General features: G+C 45.1%; 2 protein-coding genes across 2 annotated transcripts; one reads left to right on the plus strand and one right to left on the minus strand.

The window, feature by feature from the left end:
• Window positions 1–372: 372 nt before the first annotated feature.
• sp8a (sp8 transcription factor a) lies at window positions 373–2784 on the plus strand. Its single transcript, XM_071512511.1, has 2 exons — window positions 373–460; window positions 1382–2784. The coding sequence occupies exons 1-2, from the start codon at window positions 440–442 to the stop codon at window positions 2642–2644; spliced, it is 1284 nt and encodes a 427-aa protein (XP_071368612.1). The 5' UTR covers window positions 373–439; the 3' UTR covers window positions 2645–2784.
• A 3255-nt stretch (window positions 2785–6039) lies between these two features.
• itgb8 (integrin, beta 8) lies at window positions 6040–21485 on the minus strand. Its single transcript, XM_071512499.1, has 16 exons — window positions 21392–21485; window positions 20009–20094; window positions 17308–17479; window positions 17012–17118; window positions 15994–16133; window positions 14962–15127; window positions 13206–13364; window positions 12831–12926; window positions 12448–12540; window positions 11035–11175; window positions 9539–9941; window positions 9061–9283; window positions 8770–8873; window positions 8233–8349; window positions 7196–7359; window positions 6040–6168 (listed from the first exon to the last, which is right to left on the minus strand). Exons 1-16 carry the CDS (start codon window positions 21483–21485, stop codon window positions 6040–6042), a joined length of 2394 nt encoding a protein of 797 aa, XP_071368600.1.
• Between the last annotated feature and the right edge of the window lie 710 nt (window positions 21486–22195).

Below are 22195 nucleotides of genomic sequence, written 5' to 3' on the forward strand. Positions count from 1 at the left end.
TATAACACAGTGCGTGATAAGTAAAGTAATGCCATTACTTTTGAAACCAGTAGACTAGTCTAACGAGTAACGTGTAATGAGTTAGGCTATAACCAACCCAACACGCGCCAAATAACCCACTTGAACCAAGCTGCTCAAATTACTGTAAAGCACGGCCTCTCGTGGCTTTAGTTTTTATGAAACCCTAGTACTTGTTGCCCATGTTGAGCGTGCTCGCGAGATCTCACTTTGAAATTTACGACGACCTCGGGCACAAACCATGGCACAAACGTGTAGACATTCTGAGCTGGCCTCTGATTGGCCCTCGGGCTCTCAGCGGCACTTCAAAGCCACGGAGAAGCTACAACTACTAAAGCAGTCAGAGAGGGAACGCACACTCTTCACCGCCGCTCACTGCACGCACACACACATCTCACAGCGGAGGGTATCATCACAGACCATGGCTGCTACACTGCTTGGGGTAAGTTTACTTTCTCTGGGAAGCTTTGCCTATTAGGTAACCGGTATCCTTTTCCGAATGAAACTCACATCCGTGGGCTATCGAAAAAAATGCCATAGCCTATTTTTTTATATTCCTTCAATATTGCTAGAATATTCTTATAAGGGCGTAGTGTGTCTGTGGTACTCAGTGAGTTCATAGCATACTTTATTGCATTTTATCTATTATGGTTATACTGTAATATCCCTTTAATAAGCCTTATATAGCGACTTACAATTTTGCTGTCATTTAAAATGTATTCTAGAAGTAGGCTGCTTCTTTTCCTACTTCTTTTTCGTAAGTTGTTAACTTGCCTTTGTTGTTGTTTTCACTGACTAGTTTAAACAGAAGTTCCTGTTCATCATGTCAAGGGTGTGTTTATAAATGCAGTTTCATTGGAACAGAGTGTAAAGCAGGTCGGTCTATTAGGAATGTATTCATAGACGATGAAAGGATGAACAGATACGCATGTGACCCCAGAAACGCGCTCGCTGTAGTATGTAAAGACAACAGAGAGGACAATTTTTAGCATTTTTTTTTTATCGTTAGCCAGATTGTAAACAACGTATCTCTATATCATTTGGATATGCCGCTGCACTTCCTCTCTAAGTGCCGAAAACACAGTCGGAATGATCCAAGAGAGAGACGCTCTGATACCAACCATTTGGTGCCACGGTGCGCTCTGACGCATCCCAGGTCCGCCATGCTATAGGCCAACCACTGATAAATGTCACCTTCTTACTTAAAATTACTTGCATAGTGCCTTTTAGATCTTTTTGACTAATACAGTTTAGTTTCAGCATGACGCATGACTAAAAGCCTATAGAGTTTTTTTTTTCTGTTTTACGCACAGTGTTTTGCCATTGCGCGCTGGAGTAATGTACCGTGTGTGTGTTCTTCTAGGAGGAGCCCCGGCTGGGCAGCACCCCCCTGGCCATGCTGGCCGCCACCTGCAGCAGAATCGGTGACTACAGCCCCTCGTCCTCCCCCGCTCTCTCCGACGGAGCCCCGGGACTCGTCAAGGGCTTCCACCCCTGGAAGAGAGCCGCGCCGGGCAGCAGCAGCCTGGGCAGCTGCCTCACCTCGCTCGGGGTTCCCACTGGGACCTCCAAGAGTAACGGGACCGGACTGGCAGAGACCTCTAGCGCTTTCTCTCTGACCGCCGCCAGTTCTCCTTTTGGAAATGATTTTTCGGTGTACCAGACCGCCGTACCATCAGACAACAGTGTTCCTGAGCACACGCACGCACAGCGGTCTGTGTTTCTGACCAAATTCCCCTCGTCGGTAGACAGCATAGCGGGAATCTATCCGAGGATGCACGCGCACCCCTATGAGTCCTGGTTCAAGCCCGTGGGAGAGGTCGGTAATGTTCCTGGCGGGTCTTCTGCTTGGTGGGACATGGGCACCGGCTGGGTGGACACACAGAGTCCAGCCGGTTTGCCCTCTCCTCTGAGCGGCTACAGCACCGACTACAGCTCGCTGCCCCACAGCCACCCCGCTTTCAGCCCCGGGCCCTCTCAGCACCTCCTGCCCGCCGCGCAGCACCTCCTGGACGGCTTCAGGCCGCCTGCCCCGGCCTCCTACTCAGAGTCCACCACGGTCGGTGCACCTGCGCTGACAGGAACCCCCGGCGTTTCCCTGCCTGCTTCCTCCCGCTCCTCCTCGCGGCGTTACACAGGTAGAGCCACGTGCGACTGCCCGAACTGCCAGGAGGCTGAGAGACTGGGCCCGGGGGGCACGAGCCCGCGGCGGAGGGGCTTGCATAGCTGCCACATCCCGGGCTGCGGGAAAGTTTATGGCAAGACCTCTCACCTGAAGGCCCACCTGCGCTGGCACACCGGGGAGAGGCCGTTCGTCTGCAACTGGCTCTTCTGCGGGAAACGCTTCACGCGCTCCGACGAGCTCCAGCGGCATCTGCGCACGCACACCGGAGAGAAGCGCTTCGAGTGCTCCATTTGCCACAAACGGTTCATGCGCTCCGACCACCTCAGCAAGCACGCGAGGACGCACAGCGCAGAAGATGCAGAAGACGGTGGGGAATCGGGGCTCGGTAAAGGCAGCAGCGACACGGACAACAGTGTCTCCGGTAGCCCGAGCCAGTCCCCCGGTCTGCTGCACGTGCGGGAGACTGTCCAAACCACCGACCGACAGAATGCAGTGGAATAATTCACGAGGTTGAGCATGAATTGTAAGCAACACTTGGGTATTTGTTTACACTGAAGCCTGTGCGGAGTGTTTCCTTGGACACTTAAAAACTGAAATGGCACTTTATCATGAACTTCAGCTGTGGATGAAAACTGTGTCCTTACCTCATCTTATTTTTTATTTTTTTATTTTTTTTGTGATACTTTAAAATACTTTAGGCTACTTCAATTTATCAAATGTGCACCATTTGAAGACATTTTATGTGGGAATATGCCTATAATTTAGGCCTATCCTACTGAACATCATTTTTTTGTTAAGAATTAAACTAGCCAAATCTGTTATTGCCCGTGGGTATTTAGATATTTCTTGAAATCAAGCCGCACTTTGAATTCTTATTTAAGGTTATGTCATTATCATATCATAAAATTTGTTTGGTTGAAACACTTAATTGTTTTAATTTATCTTTGCATGTATCATAATTATCTCTGGTATCAATAAAACTGGACAGATTTGGGTCATTTCCTGTTTTAATGAGTCTCGGATAACTGCTGTCTCAATCAAATCTCGTTAATTATTCATTATTTACGAATTCGTTGTCTATTATAATTTGACTGTAAACGAATGAGTCAAATTTCAGCGAAAATTATTTGTGAGCGAAACAAATTAAATAATAAATAAATAAATGAACTATGATCTATAATTCTAGGCCATACAGGCAAAACTACATTCTCAACAATATTGGTCTTAATCAAATATAGGCCTACAGAAGAATTTTCTTCTTGCTTAAGTTTTTCAATATTATTAGCATTTGTTTAAAATGGTCCGTTAGGATTTGATTTTTGCTGAGCCAGAAGTAAATATAAGATTCATCAAACTAATAAAATGCAACATGAACTAATCCGTCGCCTTCTGAATGGGATGATGTGGGACATGAGGCCTACTGCTCAAAACAGTTGTTGGAAATGAAAAAGTTGCTTCAAGGTTGAAGTTAATTCTGTCCTGGCAAATGCTGACAAAGCATGCTATTAACAGGTTAGTTAATGTGCAAACATTGTATTTTGCACAGTTTTAACAACTGCAGAAGAACTGCAGTTGGCTGCAACTAGTGACACTGAAACAGTTCACTCACACTCACAACTCTCTTCTGAGTTGCGTTTGCGTTTAGCTCCACCTAGTGTTACATGTATGCAGTCACCTGTATTTCTAATACATGGATCGTATGCAAAGGTTAGGGCAATCCTTACATTTTTATACATTTTGTGGTACCACAAAATACTTTAGAAATACACAAATTACCCAGTTACATAAATTCAAGTGAATTCTAAACAAATATTTGAGGCACAACATTAATATAGGAAAATATAGTTTTCAAATCAAGCACAGCCCTTCTTCATTAGGTATAAATTGTCTCAGTGGGATATATTTGTTCAACATTTCATTTCTTTTACACTTAGGATTTCAGGATAGAAAAGCAGAAGACCCCACAAGAAAGAATAAAAAATCTGGCACATTTTATTTTGGTGAAAACATTCATGCTACACAACTAGTCACATAAATTTACAGCAAAATTACACAGAAAAGTGCTGTTGTTACTCCAAAGTCAATGCCCGGTTAGATGAGATGATTATTACTTTATTGCTGATTCATTCTCATGCTTAGAGATAGAGTGCGTTCTTCATAAACACACAACAGTACTTACTACCTGTATCTCAAGTAGCCAGATGGCTGAATGATATTAAGTACCATAAAATAGCACAATAAAAATGTAAAATAAAAAGAAATAAAAATCACAATAAATAATAATTAGTGTTCCCAACTAAACATTAGAGCAGCTATTGCTGTAAACATAGTGTTAAATAAACATCAAAAAGAGAGACAGGGTTGGGCAATAAATCTTCTCATAGGAGGCCATGCATTGGGATCCAGTGGAGCGAATGGATTGAACCATCATGGCTCTGTATGAGGAGGGTAAGGAGTAAAATACCAGCTCTGATTTCAGTACCTTTATCCAAACCCAGGGTTGATTTGTACCTTTGCCCAGAAGTCGGTCTATTCATCGAGTCTAACCGTTTTAGTACAGTGCAACTGGATTCAATGGTTCTGGACAGCAGAGACCCTGGAGTGATCAGTAGATGTACGCAGATATGTTTCTGTCCCTGACTTAGAGGTCACATGTTCTTTCTAGTGATGATATGGTTGTCAATAATTGTCAGTATGTCAGTATTTCAGATATGAAGTTTCAGTCTGTTGTCAGTCCAGTGTTCTGGTTTTGTTTTGTCAGTTTCATCTATACTTAATGTGCAGGTGACTCCCAATGCCCAATGTATAGCAAAGCAGAAGCAGCCATGCCACTTGCCCCATGCTCCCTCCACAGCCTCACACACTCCTGTCCTGTAATGGGACTCCACAGTTTTCAGTAGTACAATGCAAAACAATTGTTCTAGTGCAAGTCTAAACTGATTATTTACAGTTGACAACAGTACAGAACTACATGCTCACTTTACGTGATAAAAAAATCTATAACATAATATTAATGAGCAAGGCAGTTGATCGGTGAACCTCACATAAAAATGGAAAAACACAATGCAAAATACAACAAAGAAACATTAAAAGCACTTTGAGAAAAAAAGCACTTCATTAATCATTAATGAATCTGACCAAGGTAAAAATTCAAAATACGATTCCGTATAATTTTGCGCACTTTCTACTGAAACCATTGGTGTGCTTCATGTATCAAATCCCAAGGCAATACAGCTGAGGTCAGTAATATAGACAGTATTATTGGAGAAACAATGCCATACCTCGCACTGACCACATAGGGGCAGGCTGAGACAGGATGATATCACAGCTGGATTGATTCTACAGTTTAGCCAAGTGTCATATAAGCACAGAAACCGAACACAAATAGTGTTTTTGCCATAAAATTATAAATAGGAAGCCTGCATATGTGCATCTACCTGCACCCCCCACCCCCTGCCCTAACCACACACACACACACACACACACACACACATACGCACACACACACACTCATAAGTTAGAGCAGTAACTACTGCATGGCTAAAAAAGCAAGGAATGACCACGTCGTACCCTGTAAAAGAAGTAGCCTCCCTGCTGCAACAGAGGAAGAAGAGGAGGTGACGTGTGCTCTTCCTCTCCTCATCCTTTAAAGGATACTGGCCATAGTCACACAGTCCATGAGAGTTTGGTCAATGGCATTTCAGTTCATAAGACTTACACATGATTCCATGGCGCCCTCATCATTTAGTTTACCACTTTACAAAGTCACAAGGTAGAGCTGCTGGGAGTTATGTGAAGGTTAGAGGCAGGAAGAAGGCATTTGCCCAACTCTCCCTCTATAGGTCTCTATTGCTATTAACTTCCTCCTGACCTTGAGCCTGACCTTTGACCTCGGCCTAGCACTGCCAGGGGTCGTTGAGGGGCATCTTGGGAACCTGGATGTGCATCTCCACGGGGCGGTCAGGGGGGCGGTCCCTCCTGTAGGTAACTGTCTTCTCATTGGTTGTAGGGATGTATGACAGGTCCTGAAGGGGGACAGAAACACAATCAGTAAAACACACACACACACATAAACACACACATACACATCTGCGTGCACACAAACAAACATAAACACTCCCTCATTCCTCAGTAACAGCAGCTCAGAGAGGTTCAACATCAGAGGAGCAGGTTGAGTGTCTGTTATATAATAGAATCTGGGGAATATTTGCAGCTTTACGACACTTGAAACACTCACAGATGATGGTAAATATTTACGGGAGAGTATAATATTACATTTGCAACCTTACAAGGGAATTCTGCTCAATTTAAGAATTCAAATGTGTTTTCCAAACCGTTATATCAATATTTACCAAGACTATAATCTGTGACGTCATCAAGATGATCAACCTGTAGCAGCTTCATCAACAATGAATGGGAGCTTTTACAATCAAACAAGGTCGGTGATAATCAATCTAAACCAGAATAGGTTCTCATATCCTCAGAAAATCCCCCTTGTTGCTCTCACACTCACTTCCCAACTTTTTCAATTAATTCTCAACGGTGCTGTATATCACTGTAACGTCACAGATCTGGTTACTCTAGAGAGTGAGTTGGGAGCTGAGAGGAAATGTAAAATACAGCTGTACCACTGACAGCATCTTTTTCTGTCCTACAGTACATGAAAAAGAATCTTAATTTAGATTTGTTAACTTAGATTGAGATGTTTATATAGTTCTTTTTTGATCATTTCATCTCATGAATTTATGGTCCATGGAAACGATTCAGTGGCAGAATTTCCCAAATATATGGTTGTCAAACTGAACTCAGAAATTTCTTTATTCCTGATGAGTTGATGATTTACATTTTTGGCATTTAGCTGACATGCTCATCCAGAACAACTTACGGTGAATGAGTTGCTAGAAGTTCAGTGGCTTTAAAGGACAATTTGACAGGACAGACTGTTGTGGGGATCAAACCACTAACCTTTTTGTCTCTCTAACCGCTGAGACAGAAGTGATATTTGAGTGGTGGAACTCTCCATTCACCCTCAGAGGACCTCTGTGAACTCACCTTGCCAGTGGGGTGGTAGCCTCCATCCTCAGTGGCGCCCCCTGCTGTCCAGCCTCTCTTCTGTAGTATCAGCCTGGACACAGCCACCACCACCAGCCCGCACAGCACCGTCAGAGCACACACACTCAGGAAGGTCCCAACCAGCCGACTGTTGCTCGCACACTCTGTGGACACGCACACACACAGAGGTACGTTATATCATTAATTGTGGAGCACTGGGACACAACGCCTCTACCTGTGATGTGCAAAAAGTTAGAGATTACTGCAGTCCAGCAGAATTAGAAGACACACGCATACACACACACACACACGCATGTACATATATACACACACAGATACAAATGCGCATGCACGCCAAATTACGCAATCATAAATACATACGTACAATGGACAGAGATTCCCTAAAGACCATGTGCGCACACACACTCACACACTCAGTCAGTGGCAGCTGTGCCAGTGGTGCTGTACTGAATAGTTAGCTAGCAGTGTATCTGTTGGGGTCATGTGTGGATGATGGGCTCATCTCGCAACACAAAGAGCCCAAAGTTCTACTCTGACATTTTCTAACAGGGTTACCATGGAGACCTGGCTCCTGCTGCACCCGGGAGGAGTGGGCGTGAACGGGAAGAGAGTGTCCCGTTGGGTGGAGGAGGGGTGAGGGGATAGAGGGAGACAGGGGGAAAACACAATGACCAGCGCTGTTCCAAAAATTGGGGAGGCGGGGACGAACTGTAACACTTGGATGTGTGTTGATGTGCGTGTGTGCGTAACCCAGGGTATGTGGGTGTATTAGTCGGCTTTAAATAGTGTGTGTGTGTGTGTGTGTGTGTGTGTGTGTACAGATGTGAAAATCAATGTGAAAGTGAGCTGGGAACTGAGGGGAAATGTAAAATACAGCTGTAACACTGACAGCAGGCTTGCTGACTCAAATACACCAGGGTGCACTAACACAGCAATGGTAGCAACGGAAGTGACCTGGATAGAATGCGTATATGTGTGTGTGTGTGTGTGTGTGTGTATGAGTGCAAACATCATACCTGGGCGTGTACTAATGTGGAGCTGGGTCCGTCCAGACGCTAACCTTGTCTGGAACCTATAGCGACAGCTGTCATTACTGATGTACACACACTGACTCCACATCTCCCCTGCTGGACCTAGAGAGGGAGGGAGAGAGAGAGAGAGAGAGGGATGGGGGGGAGAGAGAGAGAGAGAGAGAGACAGGAAGTGAGATGTTATTCAGTTTAGGCATGCCAAGCTCCAAGCCCCGATGAAAATCCAACAGGATTATTGAAAACAAAAGAAGAAGAAAGTAGCATGACTACAGAACCGCTGTGGCTTTCAGCTCTTGGTTTCTCATCCTGAGTTCTTAGTCAAATAGTAAATGACAAGCCAAATCTTGTTGACAAGAAGGAAAATCAATTAGATCCCCAGCTTTGAATTAAAGACAACAAAAGGCCACCATATTGCTTACACAAATCAACTGAGATCTAAAAAAAACCAAACTGCAAATGGAGCAAAGCCCGGGTGTTAGAATTGTGCTCTGGGCCAGTTTCTATTGGCTGAGCCTGTTGTACCTGAGACATCATCTATGTAGCCCACCAATGGGGCACAAGTGTGGTTGCAGTGTCCCGCCTCCTCCTGTGTGAGACCGTGGGACAGGTGGCAGTCCACACACTTCCTGAGAGAGAGAGAGAGAGAGAGAGAGAGAGAGAGAGAGAGAGAGAGAGAGAGAACAAGACAGCAGGGTCAGCTTCAAAAGTATGAACACTGAATAGCTGTTTTCATGGCTTCCGTCATGATTGACATTCTTCATAGAAACTGGTGCAACTAACCGACAGGTATACTGACAAATAAGGGGCAGTTACCAGTATGATTGGCAGGTGCTGTGGCAAATGGGGCATCGCTCACAGAAGTTTCCAGAGTGCTGGGGGTCATCACACACACACTTGCCGCACACGCACCTGCCCCGCCCGCTGCACAGCAAGCCGTTGGCTGATTGGCAGGTTGCTGTGGAAACAGGGCAGCTGCAGCTATCGCCTGTCCAGCCGTCACCACACACACACTCACCTGATGCACACACACCCCGCCCTGAGAGGGACGGACATGGAGAAGGGGAGACAGGAGGAGAGACTGTTACCGAAGTGCATTGACATTTGTAGATTGTGTGTGTGTGAGTGTATTTTATATCCTGTGAAATCTCTAGGAGTTAAATGTACATAAAATTATCTTCAAAATCACTATTTAAATATCAAGTATTGGTATTAATCAGGTGTGTGTGTCTTGGGAATCTCTGTGTAGGTGTGTGTGTGTGTGTGTGTGTGTGTGTGTGCATCTCCCCCTTACCTCCACACAGCAGTCCCTCTTCATACGGGCAGGAGAAGTCATCCATCTGGCAGTATTTTCCGTACACCGTGCCCAGCCGGCTCTGCTCACACACACACCTCCCGCACTCACACACTCCCCGACCGCTGCAGTCCGCGTTGGACCCATTGGCCCGACAGTCCGAGTCCGAATCTCTATCTGAGTCCCGATTCAGGACGTGATCCGTCCTGTCTGGAGTCTCGCTGCACGGCGATTGGCTGTCGTCGCGGCAACGTCCCGTCGGCCCGCAGCTGCAGCGGCATCGGGAGCGGACCCGGACCACGGTGGATTCGTTGTAGCCCACGGGGCGAACCACCATCGTTACATCTTCATCTTCACCAGCATCGGGACAAGAGCGCAGGCCGACGGTGATGTTGAAGTAGACCTGTATAGGAAGATAAAACAGTTGGCCATGCTTTATTTATATTATTGGGATGGTCCAATTCTGATACTCAACTTACTATCAGGTAACTATAATGTGTAACTAAAACATGTACTGAGTTTTAGGTGATACTCACAATGGTGTGAAAAGTAGTTTATAGATATTTACTGTCTGATTAGGGTTAAAAATTGGGTTAGGGTTACATATAGTCTGCAGAAATACATCAAATAGGGAAGTGACACTTTGTTGAACATCTATTTTTTGTCACCTGATAGTTGCATATCATCAGACTATCCAAATAAAGTGTTACTTTGGAATCTACCTTCAGGCTCACACTTATTTTTTGATCAAAAGTTCAATGAGTGTAGGTACTTTCCATAATTCCGATTTTAGCTAGTGAGGACAATTTTGTACTTCGGGTTGTGAAATCCAGTCATGGCTTAAATGGCTAAACTTCAGTCTGTGGAGCAATGCTTAAGCACCTTGGTGTTTAAAGTTAAGAATGGATTCCAAAGGGATTCTTAACAGAAAAGTTTCTGTATAGTGCCAAAAAGAAACTCAGTACTCACTACAGTATTAAAACCTTTGTGGGAGTGTTTAGGCCTTTTGTTTCAGTGGCAAAAGAGAAAAGGTACGAGAGGAATGACTGATATGTGGCCTATTTCCAAATCTAAATGTCCAATTTGTGTGGATTAAAGCTCTCATGTTTGGTCCAAAAGGTGAGAAAAAGATTACAGTGAGAAAAAAAAAAGGTTATGGAATCACACGGCAATGTTTTCCTGTTAAATACAGCATGATATAATCTTCTGAGCTCGGATTATTCTCTAAATCTTTTCTGTCACGTAAAGCTCTGGATGTGTGTGTGTTTGTATGTGTGTGTTTGTGTGTGTGTGTGTGTGTGTGTGAATGTGTCAAATACAACCAAATAAATGTCCTGTGACATCTCTGGGAGCTTAATTCAATCATTTGTGTTTAAAAGTACATAAAATTAGATTTAAAGCCACTATTTTTTGTGTGTGCCTTGGTAACCTGTTGCGTATGTGTGTGTGTGTGTGTGTGTGTGTGTGTGTGTGTGTGTGTGTGTGTGTGTGTGTACCGTCTGGTTGGGCTGCACCCCAGAGCAGCTCTGGTTGTTGGCTGTGGACCCGTCGGGACAGAGAGGAGATACAGACACCCAGTACCTGCTGACTGCCCTGTCCTCCACCGCCACCGACACCGCCACCTCCGACAACAACCTCTGGATGGAGCCAGGGAGGAAAGACATAACAAACCAACATGCAGTTTAGTACCTGAAGTCAAGAAATACTGTATATCAAAGCCAACAAGTTAGAGACTTTATTCAGGATCTCCAGTGTGGGGGAAGTTGGTACTGAGAGAGAGTTAAAGATAAAAGACAGTGAAAAGGACAGTACAGGGCTGCGATTTTTTACAGCTAATACAATTTTTTGAGCGTAATCTGCGAGGGTCAAAAGCAGAAAGAGAAAGGAGAGAAAAGAGGGAAGAGAAAGGCATAGAGCGAGACAGAGAGAACTGAGATTAATTAAAGTTGTCACATGTCTCCAGAAAGCCCTCATTGTGGTCCTGCCTTTCTGATATACACAGGGGCTTATGGGAAAAAGGAGGTGGGACCAAAAATAGCATCTTTGTATTCGTCTGTGATTAGGACACATGGTTTCCGTGGTGATCTGATAGCTATTATAATGCCAGCTTCTGTTCTGGCTCCGCTGCTTGTGCATGTGTGTGTGTGTGTGTGTGTGTATGCGTGTCTATGCACCCAGATCTGTGGATTCGGCAGATTCTCGAAGCAAACAATGGAGGCCTGTGCCTGAGGCAAGATTATTGCCGAGACTGCTGCCAACCGAACAAACCCCTAGTCTCACACACACACACACACACACACATATGCACACACACACAGACACACACACACACACACACAGACAAGGACACCCCTCCCTAACCTCCTGTTCTCATCTGTGTTTTTCTGTTTCATTAAGCCTTCAATGCCCCAAAGCATCTCCCATCATCTGTTCCCCCAAATAAATGGCAGAGAAAGTTCAGAAATGAAGTCTGTGAGTGTTTCGATTCTTTTTCTATGCTCTGCCTGGATACATATGAGCAGAATACTGTATAGCTTACATGCGTTGTACATATTCTCCTCAGTCAACGTGTCCTCTAATAAGAATGTGCATTTAGTCAGCTTGCGTGATTAAGCAAGGCTAAAAAAATCGGACTAAGCAGACTAATGCTTCAATACTTTTGAACTGAGACTGTGTGGGATCATGAATGCAGCTCATGTTGTGCTGCTGCACTGCTCTCTCCCACCTTCGTCCCTATCCTTCTCTCCAGTGTCTGAAGGATGAATAATACACTGAGGGAGAATGAGGGGAATCTAAAAATAAGGGAAATAAGTTAATCTCTGGGGGCGAAGAGGGAAGGGTAATGAAGAGGGATGTGTGGCACGCGGTTAGCAGATCCCAGCTCAGTGTGGCTGTGCGGCACTCAGTACCTTGTATGCGTCCACCACCAGCTCGATGAGGTTTGGGGCCTGGAAGAGGCCCAGCTTGCCCAGGTAGGAGCCAGGCAGCAGGCCAACCAGCTCCTAGAGAGGGACAGGGAGATGAGGGTTAAACAAACAAACACCCCCTAATATGTCTGGCCAAACTGAATGATTTTGGTATCAAAGTGCAGAAGATTTTTTAAATTTCTGCCATTTTCAAGACTGGTATAAATCAATTCACACCAATGTCTCACGTCCTGAGGGCAGCAGGTGTCCCAGACGGTCTCCCTACTCACCACGTCACCCTGCTGCCTCAAATGTTTGTGTGTCATCATATATTTTCACAGGTATGTGCAGTATGTGTTTGTGTGTGCTTGCTTTAGAGAGATTACCTCATACCACTGATACTGCTGCTTCTCCACAGCAAAGATGGAGTAGATGTGGTTTTCCAGCAGCTTGTCAGACAACTGGCCCATACTGGGGTGGTCCTGAAAGAAAGATGGGGGACAATGTTTTGTGTGTGTGCATGCATTTCTGTATATGAGAGCCCCATTCATTGTGATCAGTTGTGGTAAATAAAAAGGTGAGGTAAACTATGGCCTTCAATGAATGAACATCATGAGGTAAACATCAATATAATGTCCATTTTACCTCTCTCCATCACTATTTATTTTGGTTGAACTGTCAGACTGTGTCCCTGTTCCTCTATTAATCTTCCTGGGAGCCGGACTTATTTCCCAGTATCGATAAATGTCAGCTCCTCTCACCATCCTAGTGCTCTCTGTGTAGATGTTGTTTTCCATGTGACACAGGCCATCGTGTGGGGTGACGATGCCCGCCAGTCGGCTGTCCAGCGCCAGGTGGGACGGCTGGTCCGTCATCAGCAGCAACAGACGCTTGGCCTCCGGACGCCAACCCACCTCCCTCTGAGAGAGAGAGAGAGGGAGAGAGAGAGAGAGAGAGAGAGAGAGAGTTCAGATATTTAGTTCATAGTAAGTGGTATCAAACTGATGTAAGTTATATGAAAATATTGTCTTTAAAGGGGGAAAAAACATAAATCAACACTTTTCTTAAAATATAATTGATTTTTGTTCATAGCAGTGGTTGTGATTCTTTATGCTGACCACCAACCATCATAGTTTATCCACCTTTTTATTTCCCACTACATCACTGCTCAGCAGTAGGTTCCTGTGTCCCAGAACGACCCCCTCCACACCAGCTTTCAACACTTAACAGAAACAGACTCACCTACACAACCAAGTCTACATTTAGGCTTATAGTCCCAACACCCAATAATTTCTAAACTCGCTACAGACTTCAACAACAACGGTATACCCATAGTGTAATCATGTTTATTCTACTGTAATACATCTTGTCTGCACTATAAGTCCTGTTACATTGTGTTCTCCGCCTATTGTGTAAATCCTGTACTATAATGTATCAGCACCAGTTAATCCCTTGTGCAGCCGTAGTTGTTGAATAAAAGCGATGCTAATTTTAATTGTGAACAATGAACATGAACAATTTCAATAAAAATACCAAAACATCTGCATTCACATCAGGCCTAATTTACAAACTTCAGTCACGCTACAATGTGTGTTCTATTTTTGCGGAGCAATTTCATTAATTCCCTTGCTAGTAAATGTAATTTCGCTGGTCGATTAGACTTAACAGATTGATTTGGAAAATATGTGCATGCTTCATATTTTCAAGGTTAGAAATGTGGTTAGAAATTGCACTCATTCAAACATCTGAACTACTTCAGTTCCCAGGGTGGTCAGGTCTGTAATGCCAGAAACATGTGCAATTCAATGGAAAACCAGTTCCAATTCTTCTGCCAGTCACAGAATCCCCCTCTTTTTGTGTCTGACTCGTTCAGGTTAGTCATAGGCGAGTATGAGACTATGAGAATGGCCTGTGTGTGTGTGTGTGTTTGTTTAAGGGGATCCAGTACACTTATGAGAGAGTCTATTTTGAGACTCATTCCCACTGTGGTGTCTCTCTGTTGGCTGGTTACTCAGGCCCCCTGCACCGTCTGACTCACACCCCTACTGGAGACCATAGTGTAAGCAACTGTCTGTGTGTGTCTCTGTGTGTGTGTGTGTGTACAGGAGAGAAATACCCGCGCTATGGCGTCAGACTTTGCGTGTGTGTGCGTGTCATACCCCAGCGATGGTGTCATTAATTAGTGGGATGCCAGTGGCGCTGCCCAGTGCTGAGTCAGCGTGCCACCATTCTCCCAGGCTGAATGTCTCCAAGACCGGCAGGCGGACTGGACACCACAGTCGGGGTCAAGTCACATTATACTGAATCCGTTCAAGAAGGAAATAATTGAGTACTAATACTCATCACCAGTATAGGAAGTTTATTGAGGTGAACTGAAAATGACCCAACTGAAAAAAAAACTTGAATTAATCTAAAAAATCTCTGCCATCTCACTGTCTGCGAGCCAGACTGTCTCTCTCTGTCTCTCTCTCTCTCTCTCTGTCTCTCTCTCTCACACACACACACACACACACACACCTGGCAGACAGCGGCTTGCAGCATAGCATCCAGGCCTCCCTCAGGTGTGTCCATGTTGCCCGAGATGCGCTGGCGTTTGATCACACGTGTGAACTCTGTTATATTCCCCGTGACATTCAGGACGTGGTGGAAGCCGTGGGCCGGACGACAACGAATCTCATAATCGCTGGACAGAGACGGACACAAACAGTTTTTATTACAACATTCAGGAACGTAGAGCTCCAGCGCAGAAAAAACAAACAAGCTATAAAAAATAAACACTAAAAATCCCGTTGTTTCTGTCTCCTAGCACAGCTCATCATCACAACACTGTTGCCCCTGACAACTGAGTGATGAACCAATTATCTTGGACTGAGTCAGTCGAAAAATGGGAACAACAAATGGGAGCAGCTTGCTTTGAACTTGTGAATAATCATAAATCCCCACGCTATTCTTATCGCATTAATATAAGTAGAAAGATAGTTAGGGAGTATAAAAAAGCAAACTTTGAAGGTCTTGAAGATTGTTTCTATTTTTTGCCTTTTATCTGTTTTTGTCAGATAATGAATGAGAAATGTGTGGGGGCCAGACATAAACTAGAGGAGGTAAAATCTGGCCGTGACGGGGATTTGAACCCTGGCCAACAAGCTGCATAATGTGCTTCCACACGGTCTAGGAAACCCCCAATCTGCTGCCTACCCATATAAGTCCTCATTTTAATTCACAGTGTGTTCTGGCTATAGATTCTCTGAAGCAAGACCAACTTTATATGGCTCCAGATAAAACCAGCATTTCCTCTTCAAATCAGCACTCTACATGATCAAAGATGATGATGGTAATACTTAGTACTAATATTACTACTATTACTTGTCTTAACAAATATATAAAGTGCTGCAAAATAACATGACTATAGCAAGCATATTCACAAAGAATCATCTATAATAAAGGGAAGATTTACACTGCTGGCTCGATTAACACCCACAGATATCATCAACATTTAATCAGGCTAGTTCAATAATTCTCATTTTTACACCAACGGATTATGAGTCTTACCTGCAGGGGTTGTTGATCTTGGAGGGATGGACGTTGATGTAGGGGGAGACGGGTTTGTCCACAAAGGAGCCGAAACCCAACCTCAGGTCTGACGAGTGTTCAGTCATACGATGGGACAGAGCTACACCCACCGTCTTCAGCTGGACCACAGACAGAGAGGAAGAGAAGGAGGAGGAGGAGGAGAGGAGAGGAGAGGAGAGGAGAGGAGAGGAGAGGAGAGGAGAGGAGAGGAGAGAGGAGAGAATGAATAGGCCAAGGACAGGTAAGAGCAGATATGTAGGCATAGAAGAAGAGAAAGGGGAGGAGTAGAATATGAAAAGGAAAGAAGAAGAGAGGAGGGCAAGAGCACAAGTATTAGCACTGTTGTACTATGCTGTTAACTAAAAGTAAAAAGCAAGGCAATAAAAGTCTGTTTATTGCCTGCCTGTTCACTTGCACAGCACGTGCCATTCTCCTTTGAACTCTCTAGTCAATGAGCTGTTTTCACCCATGGGACCGCCGCTGACCGGATGTTTTTAGTTTGTCGCAGCATTGTCGGTAAACCATTGACACAGCGGTGCATGAAAAGCTCAGGAGGTAGCTTTCTGAATTGCCTGTGCCTGGCAGCAAAGATCACACTATGCTCAAAGTTGCTTGGATCAATTTTATCCAGCCTAACATTCAGTCCAATAGTAACTGAACCTCTCGATGCCTGTCTGCCTGCTTTAAATAGCAAACCCTTTTCTTGGATGGGATGGTGTGCCTAAACAAGGGCAAATTTTATGCAGTCCACTGAAACATTTAGGGCAATGACGTATCGTTCTTTCTGAATATGAAAAGAGGATTGTGGTTGTTATGTGAAAATTTGCAGCAAAGATGTGAAGATGATCCTCGTTGATTAAAATTAAATGCTCACAATAATCCATATTTATGTCCTTTTATTAATCGCATACTGCTCAATAAAGAATAGACAGATAGATTTGTCTTGATGATCATCATGATTCATAGCACCATGACAACTGAGTGTATGAACACGTACCTGATCAAGGTTTTCCTGCATAGACGCTGATACATCCACCAGGTAGTAGAGATCTACAGGATAACGCTCCAACTGGTTTACAGCCACTATGAAACTGGCCTCTGAACCTAGGAGCACACACACACACACACACACACACACACACACACACACACACACAAAACTACTATTTAATATCTGAAATTTAAGGACGCCCTCTTTGATGAGACTAAAACATGCACAAATCAAGTGGTACACAGTGAAGCCCTGTATGTCGAGTATACTGGAGGGGCTGGGCTCCCACGGCGGTCACCTGCCTGGTCTGAGGGTGATGCTGATGTCTCGTGGGGACACTTGTGTACTGCTGATGGTGGCGTTGACCTCCACCTTGACCTCTGGCTGCTCTATGAACTCCAGCCTGCAGCCCCTCCGCAGCAGGTTCAGTGGCAGGTCGCAGCGCTGGCCAACCCCCGCCCCATCCAGAAAGCCCTACAGGTCACAGGAGGTCAAAGGGAAAGGGTCACTTATTAAGCCTCAATGAAGAGCATTATAGTAGGCTAAGTCAACGAAAAAATCTCATACATTGTTGCTGCCTTTCTGTTTTGGTTTTAGCCTTTGGTTTTATAGTGTTGAACGTTTTTGCTAAAAATGCTTGAGTTTTATCAATAAATGTCACTCAGCTTGAACTATCTCCAAAAATTCATCTCCTTGAGAAGTTACAAAATAATAAATTTTTTGATATTGACACACCTGTGCAGTGGAAATGACAGGCTATGTTTTCAATGGGTTTCAAATGTCATTTGATCATGATACCTGTTAGAACAACACACAGCGGCCCATGTAAAAGTTCATTTCAAGTAAGAAAATGAAAGGTCAAAACTGGATTCACAAATAGCCACACTGGTTTCATTGGTCAGATCAGAAGGATATCCTGATGTTCTGACCTGGGTCTAGCTGTACCAAGATTCATTCAGTAGCAGTGTTGATCAAACCTTAACATCAACAAAAAAGTCCATCAGACCATATCACAGATCACAACTCCTGCTATGATTTACCTCTGACCATTTTCTCAGTGATGTGAAAAGCAGGGCGGATAGTGGATGTGAACTCGGATAAATAAAGACAAACCAGGAACTTTTTCCTGATATTCTGACCTGATGGGGAAGTCATCAAACAGTTATGGCCCTTATGTCATAACCTACTTAGGGAATCGGCACAAACGTCATATGACTGACAGTTATAACTGGTGAGTGAGTCACTGAATAATTTTGTCTGTATCTATTTTCATTGAGTTTGTTTCTATTCAAAGTAGTGACTAACTTCCTGTTCAAGATCTACCCTATGTGATGTCTGTGTCTAAAAATAGCACAGTTTGGAGGCATGTATTCTGTACCGCATGTGTGTGTATCTTTTGATCAGGTGTGTATGTGTGTGTCCATGGTTGCATGTGTGCGTATGTGTGTATTAGCTGCCTATTAGTTATGTCACAGTGTTTCCATTTGCCTCAACAACACAACAGTGTCATGCCTTACAGCTTTGGCAAAGCCAGAGTGGATTAGTAACCTTTGGTACTCTGGTCTGAGAGAAAAACACAAATACACTAGTTAGCTCTGGATACATAAAACCAGACCGTTCGATGTGTAGATTTACACAATGTCCATTTTAATACGATGCTTTGTACCAGACTGGGATGAGTCCATCTGAGTAAGTGTGACATGGCCCGAGGGATCATGCAGTCATTTTAAGGGCTCAAGCACTAAAAACTGGAGGGACTGGTTGCCCTCATTTAAGTAGGATACCTATTTTTTAATGTATATCCTGTCCTGTTGTTAGTTACACAAAATCTTCACACAAAAATTACACAAATGCAGGGCAGCCAACAGTAAACAGCATACAGTACAGGCTGGGACTGGAACCTGTGCTGCAGCCGAACATGCGAGCGGTACATGAACCTGAAAGGCTGAAGGTTAAATCCCTTAGAGCAAGCAAGACAGTACAGTCTTTATATCAAAGCTAGAGTGGATGAGTTCGTTGGTGTTCACTTGTTCTCTGTGGCTTTATTTATGGCCATCCCCATTCCCCTTATCTACTTATTAACTGAGCTCCTGCGGCCATAATCTGTCCTGTAACAACAGAGAATTTCAGAGAGACTTTCTGGGACTTTCCTAACATGCTCCTTGGTCTGGCACTGAATTAAAATAATACTAGGATCTAAGTAAGCACCTGCTCACTTGCAAGTGCGTGTGCATGTTTGTCTCTGTGAGTTTGTGAGTGTGTGTGTGCGTGTGTAGGAAGGAGAGGTAGGAGGTGGTATTTGAATGCTTGTGTGTGTGCTTGTGTTTAAAGGTGCTTTCACACACCACTGAAGCCCGCCCCCTTCAAGGCCATGGTGTCAGATAAGGTTAGGGTTCATTGGGTGGGAAACCACCTGAAGCTTTTAAACACACACATGCTGACAGACTGGTCTAGTCAATGCTGTTTGTATGTGTGTGTGTGTTGTGACTGGTGTGATAAGTGGCTAGTGTGGCGGTGGTGCTGGGCAGCTTTACAGCTTCTCACGGCTATTTAGTGGTTCAGGGTGGGCTCTTTACGAGACACACACACACACACACACACACACACACACACACACACACACAATACACACAAAGGCCAAGATAGGTACAGACAAAAACACAGGCGGAAGTGCATGCATGCATACGCACTATCTGCGGTGATACGTGTGAGTGTGTGCGTTTGTGTCTAGACTAAACACGTGGATGGAAATCCCTCTGTCTCTGCTGCTTTATGACAAAGCACACACACACACACACACACACACACACACACACACAAAGGTCATAGGGCAGGCCAGTCTAAGCTTGAACACACACATTATACACACATCTGTGGATGGCATCAAAGCTTTGCTGCGTGTCATCTGAGGAATGCTCATGTCTGCCCCCTTCCCTTTCTTTCTAAGCCTCTCTCTCTTTCTCTGTCTCTCTCTCTCTCACGCACACACACACACACCCCTACCTCCTCGAAGCACCAGGCACACTGCGGTCCACGTCTGAGACACTCTGTACAAGAAGAGATACTAGCAGACCAGCACACACTGTCACCTGGAGAGAGAGAGAGATGGAGAGACAGAAGAGAAGAGAAGAGAAGAGAAGAGAAAAAGCAGAGACAAGAGGCAAAGAATGTGATTAGCATATGAAAAAGTGTGTGTGTCAACACTCATTAGCCATGCAGCGGAGCCCCTGTGGATATTTAGAGATCATGGACACATATGATGACGGGAGTGCCACTTCACATCTCCGTTTAACGCAGACATACAGGGCTATTCAGTGTGTTTCAGTCAGGCATGTTAGTGGAACAATGACCGGGAGTGTGGGAACAGGTGCTTCAGTTTTTGAAGTTGTGCAAGAGATCATTCACACACACACACACACAGATACCCCCCCCCCCACACACACACACAGCCCTTAGTCATGAGTCAAACGGTGAATGCTACGTGTGCACCAGTGCATCCCACATCAATGCACTGACACGTTGACAAACCATTTGCGTGAGATCACTTTTGTGGGACTTTGTCAAAATACTACATCCAGTCAGACTCCCTACTGTCCAAAGCTGCAGTAGAGATTTTACAGTGACAAAAGGCACAAAAATACCACCGTTAAAGTCCCATATAGGCTTACTGTAGTCAGATTAGTGTTGAATTGAAGTGATTTATCTGGTGAAATCCAATTTTCCCGAGCCACTTCAGTGCGCTGCAGTGTTGGGATGTAGGGCAGAGAAGGGCCGCGGGTCTCAGCATCACTAACACAACGCTAATGAGCCGCTCTGACCCAATTAGCGCTCTGGCCCTCAGCAATCCACTGAATAGATTAAGCTTTTAACTTCTAATTAGACTATCATCGATCAGCGCCTGGAGGTAAATGCCACTGAAACAGGGCAGTGTTGCTCTGTGACAGAGTGGGGTCCGGGGACCCCCGGGGGGCCCTTGATGGGGGCTCCAGGGGGTCCTAAGTAAAATGAGGGATAGATTAATGTCACTGTTATTTCACTACCTAAATATCTGCATAATGAGAGAATATATAAGGATGCCTGCTTCATTCAAAGGTGTCATCACCCCCCACTGTTGTTACCTCCTCACCTGTAATAATGATAATTATGTAATTTTAATCTAACCCTCTCTTTAATCTAAGAGAGGGTTCCTTAGAGCAAAATCTTATCAAATGGGGGTCCGGGGTTTAATGACAATGTTTGGGACCCCTGGTCTGTTCCCCCCCTGCAGAGACAGATGTCCCTGGTGCCGGACACTGCGCAGTGAAGGCAGAATGACCTGACACAACAGGCTAATTGCTACGACATGATGTGGTGTGATTTAATTGGCCGTAATGAGCCTCCACTCACCCGGACGGGAGGCTTCAGCGCAGACAGTGACCACCACGGAGGAGAGCACGAGACACAGAGGGACGCTACCGTATGTACGTAGCCAGGAAGTCATATTATCCAACACACAAGCGACTCAAAGCGGAGCAGCGCGAGGCGAAGCGGCAGAGGAGGACCCGGTACGCTACTGGAGATGACGTGGAACCGGGGGAGACCGGGCACCGTGCGTCCACCGTACGAACAATAGCCGGGAATGCAGGACCGAGCAGCGGAGCATTGTCGCGTTTTTGTTTTTTGTTTCTTTTCCACCCAATAACCTCCTAATCCCGCGCGCGTAGAGGTATTCACATCCCTGGTCAAATCAGCTTACCGCGGGAGTTCAGCACCGGTGGCGGCGCGCGCTCCCCCGTGGACCGCGAGAGAAAGTGAAAACGGGCAACTGCGGCGGCGGCGGCACTCGCGCAAGTCCATCCATCTATTCTGTCCAACCCGCAGGTGTGCCGTGTGTCCCGTGCTTCCGTGATGATCCGGTTCACAGCCGACGGTGTCGCATCCCGGGACAGAGCAGAGCCACACGCGACTGTACTACACAAGCTCGGTTCCTCCCGGTTTCCCGCCCGGTGTGCCTCCACATGCTGACTGTTCGTGAACATCCACACCGGCAGAGTGACCGGTTTTTAACCGCTGCACTGACTCAGGCAGGCGGTGCCATGGCAACGAGAGAGAAAGAGAGAGAGAGAGAGAGAGAGAGAGGGGGGGGGGGGATCCCAGCGATTCCAGAATTATGTCCCATGTACAACTCTTTCAGAGAACCTTTCTTACTAA

This window comes from Centroberyx affinis, unplaced genomic scaffold (assembly GCF_046629955.1).
Source record: "Centroberyx affinis isolate AG114_WGS23_722 - 3 ecotype Tasmania unplaced genomic scaffold, CSIRO-AGI_Caff_v1 ptg006324l_1, whole genome shotgun sequence".
Taxonomy (NCBI): Eukaryota; Metazoa; Chordata; class Actinopteri; order Beryciformes; family Berycidae; genus Centroberyx; species Centroberyx affinis.